At 55.3% G+C, this 16,998-nt stretch overlaps 1 protein-coding gene across 2 annotated transcripts; it reads right to left on the bottom strand.

Moving 5' to 3' along the window:
• Positions 1-321: 321 nt before the first annotated feature.
• On the bottom strand, positions 322-8,727 carry LOC119847347 (ADP-ribosylation factor 6-like). Of its 2 annotated transcripts, XM_043501428.1 has the most exons (3): positions 8,440-8,727; positions 4,311-4,788; positions 322-831 (listed from the first exon to the last, which is right to left on the bottom strand). In XM_043501428.1, coding segments are annotated over exons 2-3 (447 nt in total). In that variant the 5' UTR covers positions 4,757-4,788; positions 8,440-8,727; the 3' UTR covers positions 322-830. The 2 variants fall into 2 exon arrangements, with proteins under 2 accessions (XP_043357363.1, XP_038237994.1); XM_038382066.2 differs by having other exon boundaries at positions 322-4,788; positions 8,440-8,726.
• Between the last annotated feature and the right edge of the window lie 8,271 nt (positions 8,728-16,998).

Below are 16,998 nucleotides of genomic sequence, written 5' to 3' on the forward strand. Positions count from 1 at the left end.
CTGCTAGGGCAGCATTGGGCTTAGCTGTGACACGGCCCTTTTCAGCCCCAGATCCCACTGTGCTTTACAAGAGATGGGTCACAGCCCCCTTTTAAACAGGTGAAGAAACTCAGGCGGCAAGCGGGGCAAAATGGTCAAAGTGACAGAGCTGGAAATAGAACCTGGATCGCAATGGCCCTGTCCAGAGCTCTAACCACTGTCCCATGCTGCCTTGTTAGAGACACTTGTGGGGAGGGAATAAAAAAAACAAACAAACCAGGCCCTTTTATAGAGGGAAATCTCTGCATGAAAGTGAGAAATAAAGCACAGGACTGCTGCCAATACGATTTTTAAAAAAGATTTTCATTTGCATAAAGATTAGAAAGAAAAAAAAACACACCTTAAAAAAACCCCCCCCACACAGTTCGAATGTCACGAGCCCTTTGAAACACACTGCACTTGCAGCCTTCCGGCTGCAGGGAGAAATTTACCAATAAGAAATAGGGGATGCTAAATCTTCCCAGATTACATGTACAGCAGAGAATACTTCCCCCGCGTAGCATCTCCCCAAGCAGATTACAGCCCCCAGGGGTTTCCAGCACATTTTACAGCTGGCTCTTAAAGTACCTTCATTTTCCTTTTCGCAACAGTGGCACTTCAGTAAAGGCACAAGAGTCTCCAATTCTCTCCCCTTCAGGAGGAAGGCTTTAGACAGCCCCACTTCACACAGAGAAGCTCCACCAGCTCTGGATCAGAACCAAACCTGACGCAGGATTACGGAGGAGGCCACCCACCGCAAGCAGGATCAGCTCCCCCCCACCCCCCCCCCCCACACGCTCTTGAGATGAGCATCCATGTAACGAGGAGACGCTTATTTCACAGCCCCAACTCAGCCCGCTCCAGTGAGTGGAAACAGCCCTATCACGCCACCTTGCAGCAGCAGTTCCTGCTAAAGCCATAGGGCCGGTGCGGCCCCCCCCTGCTCAGCAAGGGTTGTGCCTTGGGAATGCAGGCTGGGAAAGCCGGCACGCACCGTTAACGTGGCCGATCAGCTGAGTTTGGAGGAAGAGCACATGGGACTCGTGCTTTGCAGCCACCCCTACAGTAGAAGCTGCTTGTGCCAGACGCACACCCAGATTTTTAAGTGCTTTGGCCTGCTCACCCTGTACGAGATGCAGGCGCGGGGGGGGGGGGGGGGGGGAGAAAACCCAAGTCCGTTTCTATTTTCTGCAGGAAGATGAGCCTGCCCAAAGAGTCACAGCTGTCCCACAGTAAACAACAAACAAGAGCCGCAGTCTCATCAATTTCAGCTTCATTTCAGCAGGGCAGAGCAAACTGGGCCCCGTGTGCCAGAGGGGGAATTTTGGAAGGGGGGGGGGGAGCAAAAGGAAAGAGACATGTACTAAACTGGAACGTTCGAGGAAATCTGCTCCTGAATCTGCCCATCACACACTCGCCTCTAGCCCTGTGGTGGAACTGGCACTGCCATGTGCATCGATTCTATTGCAGCATGGGGCTTCTTGCCAGCCAAAATGTATATCAGATGGGGGGGAACTGGCACACCTGCACCTCTAAGGGTTAGTGCCCCCACCAAGAAATGCAATGCTGGAAGGCTTAAGGACAGAGGCAGCATCAGGACACTGGCTAGTCTCCCCTCGGGGTTAGGGCCCGTCCTGCTCTGCGTGGCCAAGCTGGGTTCGAGCGAGAGGCAGGGACAAAGTTTACAAGGCCAAGCCTCAGGGAAAGGCGACATTTGCAGAGCGGGCACCACACCACAGCTGGGTGGCACCAGGGCTGCCAAGAGCTGGCTTGCAACAAAAAGGGGCTGGCCGGCTGGCGTGGACTCCTCAGTAATTAGACTCACAGACACCTGAGGGGGGAAGGCACTGCCCTTTCCTAGTTATGATTCATTCTCTCCCAGGGGGGCACGCCCAGGGAGTAGGTTGGGAGCCCAGCTGCAGGGATGGGAGTGTGGGATTTCCCTCAAGGGTTGCCCCCAGGACTCAGAGATAAGGAGGGGATGTGGGGACATGGCTCGAGGGAGACTCCTTCCCAGACCAGTCCCTGCTCAAAGCCACAGCAGCTGGATCCTGGCAGGATGAGATGGCACATCTTAGTGGATGTGTGTGGCAGGGGGAAGGGGGGGGGGGGATGCGAACAGGCCTTGGGTGGGGCAGGCAGAGGCCAGGCAAAACTCATTCCAGCACTGGGTTCGGTTGGAGCAGCACCCACGCATGGGAGGAAAAAGGGAGTTTAATCCACTCCCTCGTCTAGCAGGTTTCGCAAGGTGGCGGCTTCACCCTGCCTGCCTCCCCGAAGAGCGAGAGAAAGGCCCATGAACCAGGGGCTGGGAGTGAGCCGCCTGAAATCGGAGGGGGCAGGGGGCCCTAAGGGGGAAGCACTGCGTGTGTGAGGGTTAAGAGGGAAGGGGAATAGCTCCAGTTTGGCATGGCCGCTTTGTACCCTCCCTCCAAGGAAGGGCAGAGCTCCCACCAAACAGTGCTACCCCCCCATTGCTCCTCCCCTTCCAACAGGATCAGCAGCTTCTGCTGGATGGGGTTTCCTTGGCAACAGCCCCCTGCCACCTTGTGGGGGTGGGAGGAGGATGCTAAGTGGACAGTGCAGGGGAGGAGCTGGGGGGCAGAGCCTGTCACCCATAGGAAGAGGGGCCGGGCCAACAGCTGCAAGCAAGTGCCACTTCTGCTCCTCCTAGCTGAAACTGGGGACAGGACTTTCCCCAGCCATGGGAGCCCCCCAATGTGATGGGGTCCTACCTCTACACACACTGGCCCCTCCTGCCTTTGCCCTGGGGATACCCCACCAGTAGGAAGCGAAGTCATATCCCAGAGGCTAAGGGGGTCCCTTCCCCCAAACATTCCCATCAGGACCCCCTTGCTTGGCTTCAGCAGATCCCTGGGGTATTGGCAGCCCATGCCTGGGATGGTCACAGACTGGAAGGGCTCTATGGGCAGATGTCCTGGAGCCCATGCAGGGGAAAACCTGAACCCCAACTGATAAGCTGAGAGGGCAGGAGGTGGATGCGAGGCATTTACCAGGGAACCTCCTGCCCCGCCCCACACAGGTCCCAGCCCGCAACTCAGCAAAGGGCAGAGCTTTGGAGGAGTCTCAGGGAAGGGGTGCGGCCGCACCCACAGGTTAACTACGATCCCAGCGGGGCCTGAGCCAAGGCCCACTGACATCCCAGGAGACGGACGCCCCCTGGATTTCCACCAGCCCCGTGGCCACCTTCCCCACGAACAGGAATGTAAGCCGGCAAGGACAGGTAGCCCCAGAATTTGGGGGAGAGCCACTCCTCTAAGACAGCTCTGATGAATGGGCTCTTTGATTCCCCCCACCCACGTGCTGGGGAAACTGGTTTGGGCGGAGACATGTGGGCATGTCTGCGTCTCCTCAGGACACCAGCTCTCCTCCCGCCAGGGTAAGCTAGTCACCAAGGCGTGCACGGCCCAGCCCCCTCCCACATGTGGGACAGCCCTCACGCGTCACCCGGGCTGGGTCAGTGGCAGAGAAGAATGGCGGGGCGGGGGGATAAATAAGGATCATCGAGATTTAGTTTGATCAGGGCACGCAGCTGTCACTCCCAACAGGCAAGGACATTCTTATAATTGTGGGTTATTGGGGAGCTGGACGGGGGACCCCCACAAGCTGCTCCCATGAACCTGCCACTCCAATGCAAAAATCTTAAGTGCCTAGTATGAGAGATCTCCAACACTCCTGCCTCCCCCAGCTGGTTCTGCAGACCACCAGGACATAAAGAACGGGATGGATTCCATGAACCACAGGTGAGAAGGGCTGCTGTCGAGGGCACACCAGTAGCACCAGATGATCCGCCCCTGTGAACATAGCGGGGGGGGGGGAAGGAAGGAGAAGGAGAGAGTCTACAACCATCCCCTGCTTCTCAAGTTAATTAAATAATAAACTCTACAGGATTTACAATCAGAAACAAGAAAAAAAAACTGGCTTGCATTCAGATCTAAAGAGCCACCCCCCCACACCCAAGCCTGCAGCATTCACAACACCCCAGGCCCCCCCATTTTAGAGGGCGGGTGCCAAGGTACCATAGCAGGGATCCAATCCCACTCCACCAGCAATTCTGAGAGAGAGAGAGAGAGAGAGAGAGAGAGAGAGAGAGAGAGAGAGGAGTGGGGGAGGTTGGGGCTATGGGGTGGGGAAATAAAGTTTCATTGGTTAGAGACTCGTGTGCAGGCTCGGGTACAAAAAGCCAGGATTAGGATTTGTAATTGGACGTCAGCCACATCAGACCTTCGCAGAGTCCTTCCCCGGACGTTGCACATGAGGGCTGGACATACCAATTCCTGTCCCTAATACGTGTCAGTCCCAGTTTCTCCTGGATTTCGTGGGGCTTCATGGCGTCGGGCAGGTCCTGCTTGTTGGCGAAGATGAGGATGATGGCGTCACGCATCTCCCGGTCATTGATGATGCGGTGCAGCTCCTGCCGGCCTTCATCAATCCGGTCACGATCGGCGCAGTCCACCACAAAGATGAGCCCCTGGGTACCTGTGTAGTAGTGTCTCCAGAGGGGCCGGATCTTGTCCTGGCCCCCCACGTCCCAGACGTTGAACTTGACGTTCTTGTAGGTCACAGTCTCCACGTTGAAGCCCACGGTGGGGATGGTGGTGACCGACTGGCCCAGCTTCAGCTTGTAAAGGATGGTGGTCTTGCCGGCTGCGTCCAGCCCTAGCATCAGAATCCGCATCTCCTTATTGCCAAAGATCTTGGACAGCATTTTCCCCATGGCTACAGGCAAGCAGCAAAGTCCATACAAGGCTGGAGGAGAAGGAACACAGAGAGATGAAGTCAAGTGCAAGCGAAGGGCCTGTGATCTGCTTAGCCTCAACTCCCCTTCCTGCACTCCACCCCGAGGCAGGTCATGGCAAGGCACCAGTATTCAGACGGTGGATGGGCCGGGATGCAGAAGATCTGGGCTCACATCCCAGCCCTGTCACCAATTTCCATTTGAGCTCTCGAGGCCTCAGTCTTGGCCATCTGTAAAATGGGGAAAACACTGTCTCCCCACCCTTTGTCTGCTTAAATGAGAAGTTCCTTGGGGCAGAGAAAGAAGCAGGCCAAGCACGTCACAGCACCTAGGTGCTACTGGTAGCCATGAGTCTAACACGGAAACTGAGGCCCTCCAAAGCATTCAGGCTGGGTCTAGCCTAGCAACATTTCGTCCACCTGGATCACAAAGGATCTCAAAGCTCTTTAACAATTCCCCCATTTCACAGGTGGGCAAAACCAGAGGCAGAGAGGACACAGTAGGTCACACAACAATCAAGGTCTTGTTCCTACAGTCCCACCTCCCAGTCCCCTGTTCCAACCTCTAGCCCTCACTCTCCTCCCAAAGCTGGGAATAAAAGCCAGGAGTCCTGACTCCCGATCCCTCCAGTCCTAGGAGCAGAACCCAGGAGTCCTGAGCCACCCCAATCCTCACCACCACTCCTCAGAAGGATCCAGATATTAACAGCAAGCCAGGAATGGATCCCACACCTCCGAGGATAGAAGCAGACCTACAACTAGTTTAGCCAAACGCAAAAGCATGGGGAAATGTCACACCATTACTGGGGTCTCTGGCTCAGATCCTCAAGAGGTATTTAAGCTCTTAGGTCACACTGAAATCAGCGGCAGTTTGGCCTTGCTGCAAAGAAGCCAGGATTACCCCAAAAGTACAGGCGGGGCACTTCAACGCAGCTCCTAACGCCAGCTGTTTATTGCTACCCTAGGGGAAGGGGCCAATTTCTCCACAAAGTCCCTGGGGAGCAGAGTCCCCCCTCCCTCCATGGGATCCTGCTAAACCAGCCTCTGATTAGACAGAGAACAAGCCCAGAGCAGCCTTGAAGGTCAAACTCGAGGGGAAGTTTCCAGGAGATGGAAAAATACCCATCATCTGGGCTGGGCTGCCTCACCCCCAGGGCACAGCGGCTCCACTGGCCGGCGCCTGGCCCCCTTTGTCCAAACCCAAACAGTTCTTCTCCTCGTCAGTCTGTCCTTCCCAAGCTATGGGAGATGAACGACTCCTTTCACCGAAAAGAACTGGAGGGAGGCAGGCAACAAACTCTGAGCCCAATTACCTCCAGAGCGTCAGATCACACGGTAGCAATCTCGGGGTCTCAAAATTCCACCGTGGGAACTGGCTCCTTGACGCCACACCAATCTGCACCCTTTTCGTTAAACTGGTTTAACAGGATCCCCCCCCCTTCCACCTCCCATGTGGGCGACTCTCACGACACTTTAAGAGCATCTTATTTTGGTTTAGTGGGCCCCTGTCCCTCGTTGGCCTGATTTTGGCTCAAGGCAATCAGAAACAGCTTTAGGCAAGCCCCCAACTAAGCTGCTACTCTGCACCTGAAATCCGAGCACCTGCCCAGGGGGCTGCCCCCAATTGAACTGGCTTCGTGAAACCGAGGCAAGTTTGTGAAGGTCCCCCAGCATGGCCCCTCCGAGCCCCCTCCTCCCCGCATGGGGACCCATAGGAATCCAGACAAGAAAGGTACCGAGTCCCTTTCCCGGCTGACTGTTGGTTGCCCTATCACAGAATCCCACCCGTAAACGGCTCAAATTCCAACTGAAAGCCAGTTAGGTTGTTTGTCCCCACAGCCCTTGCTGGGGGGGCTCTTCCAAAGCACCCCCTCACTCTGACTGGTAGAAACCTTCCGACTTCCAGCCTCGGATTTCCTCCCCGCCAGTTTATTCCCATTTGTTCTTGTGCCAACTCTGTCCTTGAGCTTCAGCTGCTCCCCCCCCCACGTATTCCTGGCTCTGCCACCAGCCTGCTGAGTTACCACCCCATCTGTGCCTCAGTTTCCCCATCTTGACACAGGGATAATGATACCGTCCTCTTTCAGAGAGGGCTTTGAGATGGGCTGACAAAAAGCTCTAGATCGATAAAAGCTATAGATCATCATACCGGCATGTAGAACGCATGCCAGTCCCCTGAACAAAATAAGTCATACCAACCACAGGATTGGGGGGGGAGGGGGGGGTGCAGCGTAACTGTGTCTACACTAGGGCTTTTGATGGTCTAAAAAAAGACTTCAAACCCCGCTAGCGGATCTTGCTGCACTGGCAGCGTAGACCTGACCTTTGAGCCACAGAAATTGCTACATGAGGGTCCAACCCTCCAGCATCTGTCCCACCACCAGCGTGTTACAGCAGAAGGGAGCTGCTTTGTGAGCTCCAAAATGGCCCCCACAAGCAGCCAGAGGGAATCCCAACCCACCCGTTAGTCAGACCCAACCCAACTTTTATAGGGTTCCCTGGCTCAAGCAAGCTCTTCCACCCTGCAAAGTGAGCTCAAAAGGCTGGCTGCCCAGTTCTGCACATGGGCTTGTTCCCCCACCACCCTCCCAGAAGCTTCTGTCCCCATCAAGCGGAACAGCTGGGCCGAGGGTTGGAGGAAGATTGGATTTAATTTTTTTTTTTAAAACCTCCAGTAAGACACTGGAGAGAACTGGGGACAGGTGCACCGCTGCCCGGCAAGCTCAGACAAACTGCTGGTTCTAGCAGGAGTCTCTCCGGGACCACATTTTAAACCCAGGTGGCAGAGACTCAAGACCCCCCCCCCCCCCCCACACACACACACAATTTGGTTGGAAAAAGAAAAAAAACGTATCCCCTCCCCAATCAGCAGAGCAGTTGGTTGCTACCAGCACCCAAGTCAGGACTAGAAGAAAAAAAAAATCGACCACTTCCCCTTTCTTCCAGCCCCCACCCACAGCAAGCAAGGTTGGGTTTTTTGTTTTTTTTTTTTTTTTGTTTGGAGGGGGGGTGCGTGTGCTGCTGTTTCCGGGCAGGGAGTCGTTTCTAGGACTCTTCTTGGCCGTTTTAATTCAAACCCCGCAGATCCACCCGAGAAGTTTCAACCCTTGGGCGCACACACGCCTGTTCCTCCTCCGGGATGCACGGGGAAAATATTTCACACCAAGAAAGCGGAGCGGGGAAGGGAGGGAGAGAAGGGACCAAGACACCCCTTTAATCCGATCACTTCCCCCCTCCCCTTCCAAACTTGAATTCAACCCCCCCCCCTCCCCCGATCCACCCGGAGACGTTTCAAGCCTTTCCCCGTCAGACTCGAGTTCAAATCTCCCCCCCACCCGCGGCCACATGCGCCCATCACAAGTTCACACGCGCCTCTACCCCCCCCCGCCTCACCCCTTAATGGGGGGGGTGTTTTCAAAGCAAGAAGCCGGGGAGGGGGGAGGAAACCCTTTAATTTGACCCGTTTTCTCCCCCCACTTCGAGAGCTGGGATTTAGATTTTCACTGAGCGATCAATGCCTATTCCCCCCCCCCTCGCCCCCCATTGCACTGTATATGGGGGGGGCGCGCGGCGGCGGGGGGAGGGTCCACCCTCTCGGTATGCGAAGCGGAAGGGGGTTTCCGGGGGGGTACCCCGCCCCCCCCGGCTCCCAGCCCCACTCACCCGAGCGGGGCGGAGGTCAGCGGCACCCCAGCGGCTCCCCGCGCCCCGGCGCCCCGGCCGCTTCCAACTTCCCGAACGCGATGTAACAATTTTCAGCGTCTCGACGTTCCACGGGGCCGCTCGGCATCGCCCCGGCCCCGAGGCGCGGCGGATCCGGGGGGGGGGGGCGGCTGCAGGATCCAGCGGCCGGCGTGTGGCCCCGATCCCGATCCCGATCCCGGCCCGCCTGTCGCCAGCCGGCGCCGCGCTCTGCCCGCCTGGGCGTCCCGGAATGGAAAGGGCGCGGACTGAGGACTGGGGGTGGGGGTGGGGGCACCCCTCCCTTTTGACAGCCGTGCGCATGCTCCGGAGCTCTTAAAGGGATCCGACCTCTTTTTTTTCCCCCCTCTGTCCCCCCCCGCCTCCACCCAGCCGAGGGTGGTTAAGGGGGGGCGGTTTTTTTGGTCAGTTTCCCTGTAAAGAACTGGAAGCATCGCGGGGTTGCTGGGTGAATACACGCCTCGTGTGTGTGTGTGTGTGTGTGTGTGTGTGTAGGGCTGCTGTGTTAATACGTGTGTGTGTGTCAGTGTAGGGCTGCTGGATGAATACACGTGTGTGTGTGTGTGTGTGTAGGGCTGCTGTGTTAATACGTGTGTGTGTGTGTCAGTGTAGGGCTGCTGGATGAATACACGTGTGTGTGTGTGTGTGTGTAGGGCTGCTGGGTGAATACACGAGTGTATGTGTGTATGTAGGGCTACTGTGTTAATACGTGTGTGTGTCAGTGTAAGGCTGCTGGATGAATACATGTATGTGACTGTGTGCATAGGGCTGCTGGGTGAATACACGAGTGTGTGTGTGTGTGTATATGTAGGGCTGCTGTGTTAATACGTGTGTGTATCAGTGTAAGGCTGCTGGATGAATACACGTGTGTGTGTGTGTATATGTAGGGCTGCTGTGTTAATACGTGTGTGTGTGTCAGTGTAAGGGTGCTGGATGAATACACGTGTGTGTGTGTGTGTAGGGCTGCTGGGTGAATACACGAGTGTGTGTGTGTATGTGTGTATGTAGGGCTGCTGTGTTAATACGTGTGTGTCAGTGTAGGGGTGCTGGATGAATATACCTGTGTGTTTAGGGCTGCTGGGTTAATACACACGTGTGTGTCAGTGTAAGGCTGCTGGATGAATACACGTGTCTGACTGTGTGCATAGGGTTGCTGTGTTAATGCACACACGTGCGTGTGTGTGTGTGTGTAGGGCTGCTGGGTGAATACACGCCTCGTGTGTGTGTGTGTAGGGCTGCTGGGTGAATACACGCCTCGTGTGTGTGTGTGTGTAGGGCTGCTGGGTGAATACACGAGTGTGTGTGTAGGGCTGCTGTGTTAATGTGTGTGTGTCAGTGTAAGGCTGCTGGATGAATACACGTGTGTGACTGTGTGCATAGGGCTGCTGTGTTAATGGACACGTGTGTGTGTGTAGGGCTGCTGGGTGACAAGACGTGCGTGTGTGTGTAGGGCTGCTGGGTGAATGTGTGTGTGTGTGTGTGTAGGGCTGCTGGGTGACATGACGTGTGTGTGTAGGGCTGCTGGGTGACATGACGTGTGTGTAGCGGTGAGCAGAAGCAGCTGAAGCAATTGCTTAAGACTCCGAGCAGCTCAAGGGGCCCTGATTTTGTTGAACCCCCAAACCACCCATCTTACTGACCGTGGCCATTGCAAGGAGAGTCTTGGCATGTGTTGGGCTGGGATATTGTTTGGTTTGTGGAAATAATGCAGTGAGTATTTTTAGGGGATTGGTGAGGGATTGGGGGGAGCCCAAACCATCCCTGCTCTGGGGTAGCCCCCCCGCGTGTGTGTTGCATTGTCCTTTAAGCTGTATTCCCCTTGATTAAAAAGAACGACAGAAAGGATCCATGAGAGGCTGGGGCTTTGCATGACTGAAAGTTGCATGTGATATGCACAAGGGTTTTTTTCCACTAAATGCATCCGATGAAGTGAGCTGTAGCTCACGAAAGCTTATGCTCTAATAAATTTGTTAGTCTCTAAGGTGCCACAAGTACTCCTTTTCTTTTTGTGAATACAGACTAACACGGCTGCTACTCTGAAACCTGTCACAAGGACTAGTTACACACCAGGCTGGGGCTCAGGCTTCAACCACTTACAGAGCAAGTGTGTGACATGAACATTGAGACTTGTCATACACCTGAGGTAGGGTGAGGGGGTGAGTCAGCTACAAGCCAGCTACCCAGTGTTGGGTGTGTGACTCCAGCCTTTGGATGAGTTATACACTAGGGACAGGGTGTGTTGTGTGTGACACTAGCATTTGGAATAGTTCTCCGCTGGCAGCGGGACTAGCTCTTGAACTAGTTGCACACTCTTGGTCGAATTACTTGTGTATGACACTAGCGCTTGGGCAGTGCACTGAATTGCCCTGTGCCTCAATTTCCCCACTTGTAAAATGAGGATAGTGATTCTTCCTTTACCTCATTTCTCTAGGCTGTAAAATGTTGGGGACAAAGATTGTTTCTCACAATGAGTCTGTGCAGCATCCGACACAATGGGGCCCTGATCTTGGTCAGGGTCTGTGCAGCGCCCAGCACAGTTGGGCTCTGATCTCGGTCGGGGTCTGTGCAGTGCCCGGCACAGTCGGGCTCTGATCTCAGTTGGGCCTGTCTCTGGGTTCTATGATAATAATAACAAAAGTAACAAGACAACTCTGAAGAGAAATTCAGATTCTCAAGGTGGGGGCAGGGGTGTGGGAGCAGGAGGATTCCCCTCCACATATCCCCCTCTCAGTTTCTCACACACACATGCACTGAGCTGGGGAGCTTGAAAGCAAATTCTCCAAGCCATGAAGCTGCAGTAACCAAAGGGCTGTTCACAGAGGGTGGGATGGCAAGGAGAAAAGGGAAGTAGAAGAGGCAGGTGCTGGTCTTGCATTTGCACATATTTCCTTCCACCACACCCCAGACAAAACCGAGACGATCTTGCTGATGTCACTTCATTTTGCATCCGGAGGAAAGGCGGGGGGAAGATCCAATAAGACCAGCCAAGTGAGCTGAAGATTGTTTTATAACTAAAAGTCAGGAGATAAGACCATGCACTAGGTACTGCACCTGGGTGCCAGGATGAGCTAGAATAGATAGATGATTAGATTAGATCGAGGGGGTGTGTGGGGATAGATAGATAGAGGGGTTGTATGCAGTTAGATAGATAGATAGATAGATAGATAGAGCAGGTGGATGGGGATGGATAGATAGATATAGATGATGGAGTATATGGGGATAGATAGATAAGCTCCAGATGTACATATGAGGATAGACAGACTCAGCTGTATCATCCTTTTATCCAATGGCTGGGAGTTAAAGCCAGACAAATTCAGACTGGAATGAAGGCATACCCACTTCTTTAACGGTGAGAGTAATTGACCATTGGAACAATTGACGAAGGGGCATGGTGGATTTTCCCTCACTGGCTGTTTTTCAATCAAGCTGGGATGTTTTTCTAACAGATCTGCTCTAGGAATTATTCAGGTTTCAGAGTAGCAGCCGTGTTAGTCTGTATTCGCAAAAAGAAAAGGAGTACCCGTGGCACCTTAGAGACTAACAAATTTATTAGAGCATAAGCTTTTGTGAGCTACAGCTCACTTCATCGGATCCGATGCACCGGATGAAGTGAGCTGTAGCTCACGAAAGCTTATGCTCTAATAAATTTGTTAGTCTCTAAGGTGCCACGGGTACTCCTTTTCTTTTTAGGAATTATTCAGGGGCAGGTCTCTGGCCAGAGCTGTTCCGGCCTTGGAACCTACGAATCTGTGATGGATTCTGCTTGTCCATTGCACCGTGAATTCCATATGTAATTGACTTATTCACCATTCCATTTGGAGGCCTCCTCCCGTCAGCACCCGTCCCTGGGCCCAGAACGAGCCAGACTTGTTTTTAATCTCCTGCCACTTCAGATTGGTCAAACAGAGGTTGGCAGCTGGATTAGAGGAAGGCATCCAGCTGGTTGGTCTCTCTTCCCGGAGATCCGGCGCTCCTGCGGTTCAGGGCCAGCAAGTTAACCCGCCTCTGCACTGAGTTGTATGATGTCACTCCCACGACATACCTTTGAGGATCTGGGCCAAGCTGGGTATAGCTTAGTCCCCGTCTCATGTGGTAATAGGTAGGCCAGCAGAGAGCATGTATAACGCTGGCTTGCAATGAATGGGAATTAAATACCCACACATTTTTAAAAATCTGGCCCTATGTCCACACGCAGGGGAATTGTGTCATGACTTTCTAGTGTAGACAAGACCTTCGACTGGAAGCACTTTGGGGTGGGAGCCAACTCTTTGTTCTGTGTTTATACAGTGCCCGAAGGGCCTGACCCATGACTGGGACACCTGGGTGCTACCGTATTACCCCTAATAGCAATAAAAACATACCGTACCCAGCACAATGGGGCCTGGGCCATGAGCAGGCCTCTTAGGCACTGCCATAATACACCTAATAAATGACAATAGTAACTACAAGATTTGTTCAGGTATGAAATCCCAGCAGCTCGGATCTCACTCTGGTAATTGACGAGGCACAACCCTCCTGGGATTTGCGGGCTAGGGTAGTGGGAATGGGGAGCGGCAGGCTGGGGGGATCCTGAGATAACCCCGCTGGGGGAAGTGGGCTCAGTCTCTCCCTTTGTACCTGGGTCTGCAGCTCAGTGTAAAAGGGGCAGCTTTGATAAGGGTGCTGCGACCATGGGTTGACCCAACCAGGCCAGCGTATGTGAATGGGAGGTCAGGCTCCTGCTCTCTGCTAGTTCCCCTGAAGTAACAATCCCCCACCTCCTGGGCCAGGAATAGAACCCAGGAGTCCTGGTTCCCAGCCCCACCCTGCTCGAACCACTACATCCCACTCCTTTTCCTGAGCAAACTTTACAAAATAAAAGACACGAACAGGCTGAACTAGAAAGTTTCTCTCCAAGTGGGGACAACAAATAATATTTTTGTAGAATACAAGCCCCACTGGTGCCCGTGTGAAGGAAACGGCTCAGCTCCTTGGCTAGGCAAGCCTTGGGGACGTGGAATAGCCATTGTGCGGGGACCTGGGGTTTGCCTTCCCTGTCAGCAGAGGGTCACTGCGCCCACTCCCACACACGCATACCTCAGACCTCACACTCACACTCCAAGTCCCACCCATGCGTCACCCCATCACCATGCGTCTCTGTCTCACACATACACATACATCACAAACACACACAGAGACCTACCATGCACAACACATGCACTCACATGTACCATGCAACACACACACGCACCAGCTGTGCATAACACACATACCCACACACCCGCCATGCATCTCTCTCTCTCTCACGCATGCTCATACACGCACACAACCCTGCCACGCAAATGAGTGTATAACTTTTTACCTTCCCCTGCTCTCTGTGGCTTGGCTCCCCACCTGTCTCTCTGGCTGCAGCAGGCGTTGCCAGGCAGCACTGTCACACACACGCTGACCAAATCTTTACTTAGCAGATAGGCAGGTAAAGGTGTTCTGAACAAACACTTCAGCGGGGATGAATTTAGCTGGTGCCACCTGTTTGTGTGGGGAGCTATTGCAAGCAGCAGGAGCCTTTCCATTCTGCTTCCCTCCATTTTTGATGCGAAGTCGCCCCGTGGGAATGGCACACAGATGTCGGGCTCCGATCCCTGCCAGAGGGGACTGGGCGCGTGTCGTTTGTGACCGCTTCTGCTCCAGGACCGGTGCATACGGTGTCAATGAACAAACGGCATTAAGAATGTACCCAGACTGCATGGCACTTTTCTCTCCTTCCTCAGGAACTGACCTGCCAAGCCCTGAAATTAGTGATTGTGCAACGGGGGTGGGTGGGTGGATCTCTCTATAAAACTGCCCTCTCATGGATGGGAGCAGAACTGCTCTGCTGTGTGTCCTAGACCCCTACATTGCTTACAGCTGAGGGTGATCCCTTTTAGTGCTAGGCCCGTGTTTAGGCCCGAGAGGGGCTAAGCCACTGCTGCTGCGAGATAGCAAAGCACTGGCTGGTTACAGCTTTGCTGGCTGCTCATGCAGCTCTTGGTGCTGTACGTGACTCAGAGGGAGCCACAACCCCTCCAATCTGCAGATTGCATCCACCCCCATGGCTGTACTGAGATCTCCCCCTGCCACCCCTGAACTCAGCCTAGTGTGGGAAGGAGTGCTGGGAACCGGGTCCCCCTTTAGGAGAGGAATGTCGTAGGGCTGCCAGGACCTAGGACCCAGCTGGGGGTGCTGGGCAAATGCCCCTCCCTGTGTCATTGATGCTGGCAGCCCTCACTTTCCAGGCCCTCTGCCTACCAGCACATCCCAACCTCGCCCCCGATTAAGTAGCTGCCCTTTAAAAACTACCCAGCCGGACACTGTCAGGCAGCAGCAATGGGGTTAATGAAGCAACTTTCAACACACACAATTCCCCCTCCCCCCCCGCCCCTGGCCCAAGGAATCCTTTGTGGAAATGCTGGCAAGGAAGCTCCAGCAATGAGAGCTGCTTTGGAGTAAGTGAGAGAAGAGGGTTTAGTGGTTAGAGTAGGGGGCTGGGAGCCAGGACACCTGGGTGCTAACCCCAGCTCTGGGAGGGGAGTAGGGTCTAGTGGTTAGAGTGGGGGGGCTGGGAGCCAGGACTCCTGGGTGCTAACCCCAGCTCTGGGAGGAGAGTAGGGTCTAGTGGTTAGAGCAGGGAGGGCTGGGAGCCAGGACTCCTGGGTTCTAACCCCAACTCTGGGAGGAGAGTAGGGTCTAGTGGTTAGAGTGGGGGGGGGGGGCTGGGAGCCAGGACTCCTGGGTGCTAACCCCAGCTCTGGGAGGAGAGTAGGGTCTAGTGGTTAGAGCAGGGAGGGCTGGGAGCCAGGACTCCTGGGTTCTAACCCCAACTCTGGGAGGAGAATAGGGTCTAGTGGTTAGAGCGGGGGCGGGGCTGGAGCCAGGACTCCTGGGTTCTATTTCCAATCCTAGTCAGAGGTGTGCATAAGCAGGTACAGCTCTATGCTGCTGAAAGTGGCAGAGCAGGTGTTTTATTTTGGGGCCGGGGGCCTGGGAGCGCCCGGGGCGGGGGGGGCGGGTGACGAGGCCAAAAGCAGATTTTTGCAGCTGCTCTTTTGTGAAACGTCCCAGCTTTGCTAAGGCGCAGCGGGCTCGGTTAATACCGCAGGCGGACAGCAGAGGGCGCCCTTCTCCTGGGAATGAGAGGCCGAAACAGGCTGTATATGGCAACTCAGGACCAGCTGGCAGGCGCCGGAGTTGTTTGGCAAACACAGAGAATAGAGGGCAAGGGGCCCTGGCTGTGGGTCGGGAGCGAGGGGCACTGGCAGAGCTTGTGAGGAGGGGGAGCCCAGGGCTGGGCTGGCAGGGGACTGCGGGTCAGGAGCGAGGGGCACTGGCAGAGCTTGTGGGGGGGGGGGAACCCAGGGCTGGGCTGGCAGGGGGCTGCGGGTCGGGAGTGAGGGGCACTGGCAGAGCTTGTGGGGGGGGGGAGCCCAGGGCTGGGCTGGCAGGGGGCTGCGGGTCAGGAGTGAGGGGGCACTGGCAGAGCGGGATGGGGGTCAGGGGGTGGGTGAAGACCTGGAATAGCAGGACTGACCACAAGCCAGGACTCGGAGAGTTTAAGGCCCTAAGGGACCATCCAGTCTAACCTCCCCCCTGACCTGGGAGCAGAGAGCTGGAAGTGGGGATCGCTCAGAGACCAGAGCAGCCCAGCCCAGGCTGCCCTCCAAGCAGAGGAGGACTGGGGGAGGGTGACACACCCCACGTCTCAGCCCAGAGCAGGTGCCCGCAGTCCCCTCAGCCACCACGCCCCGCTCTGCCTGAGAAACGTGTGCTCTAGGTGTGGGGATTCAGGAACCCCAGCATTCCCCCCCTGGCAGCCTGGAGAGGGGCAGGGCAGGCCCGGGACACCTGCATGCATCCCCTGTGCTGAAAGCAACCCAGCGAGCCAGTGCTGCATCTCTGCTCCAAGGGCAACCCCAAGCTGGCAGGTGGCTTAGGGGGCACAGGGTGGCTAGGAACAGGGTGGCAGCGTGGGACTTTGCAATTCATCAGAGGTGCAGGAAACAGGATTTGGAAGCAGGCTGCCGCCGGCTGCAGCAGGGGCCAAGGGCACCACAGACCTGAGTTAGCCATCCCAAGGGCTCTGTCAGGCTGGGGGCTCTCTGAAGCCATCAGAGACTGGGCTTCTACAGCTTCTGGATTGGCAGAGCTCAGCTCCGTGCCTGGAACCGGTTGTGGGATTCCCCCGTCATCAGAGGTTGCTAAGAACAGGTTGGACAAACCCGGGTCAGGGCTGGGTTAGGGTTACGTGGTCCTGCCTCGGTGCAGGGGGCTGGGCTCGGACACTTCCCAAGGTTCCTTCCAGCCTGATGCATCTCTCTTTTACGCAAGAGATCATTTGGCCAGGATCCCTGCGCTGCCACCAATCTAGCGCACCGAGTGAGGAATTCCAGAGACAAGGGACGTTCATCAGTTTCAGAGGCTACAGCACCTGCCCGGAGGATCGGTGCACATCTGGCTACACAGAGCCACACCCCACGCAGAGGAAGCTGCCCCCCCGCCATATCA

The sequence above is a fragment of the Dermochelys coriacea genome, chromosome 23 (genome assembly GCF_009764565.3).
Source record: "Dermochelys coriacea isolate rDerCor1 chromosome 23, rDerCor1.pri.v4, whole genome shotgun sequence".
Classification (NCBI taxonomy): Eukaryota; Metazoa; Chordata; order Testudines; family Dermochelyidae; genus Dermochelys; species Dermochelys coriacea.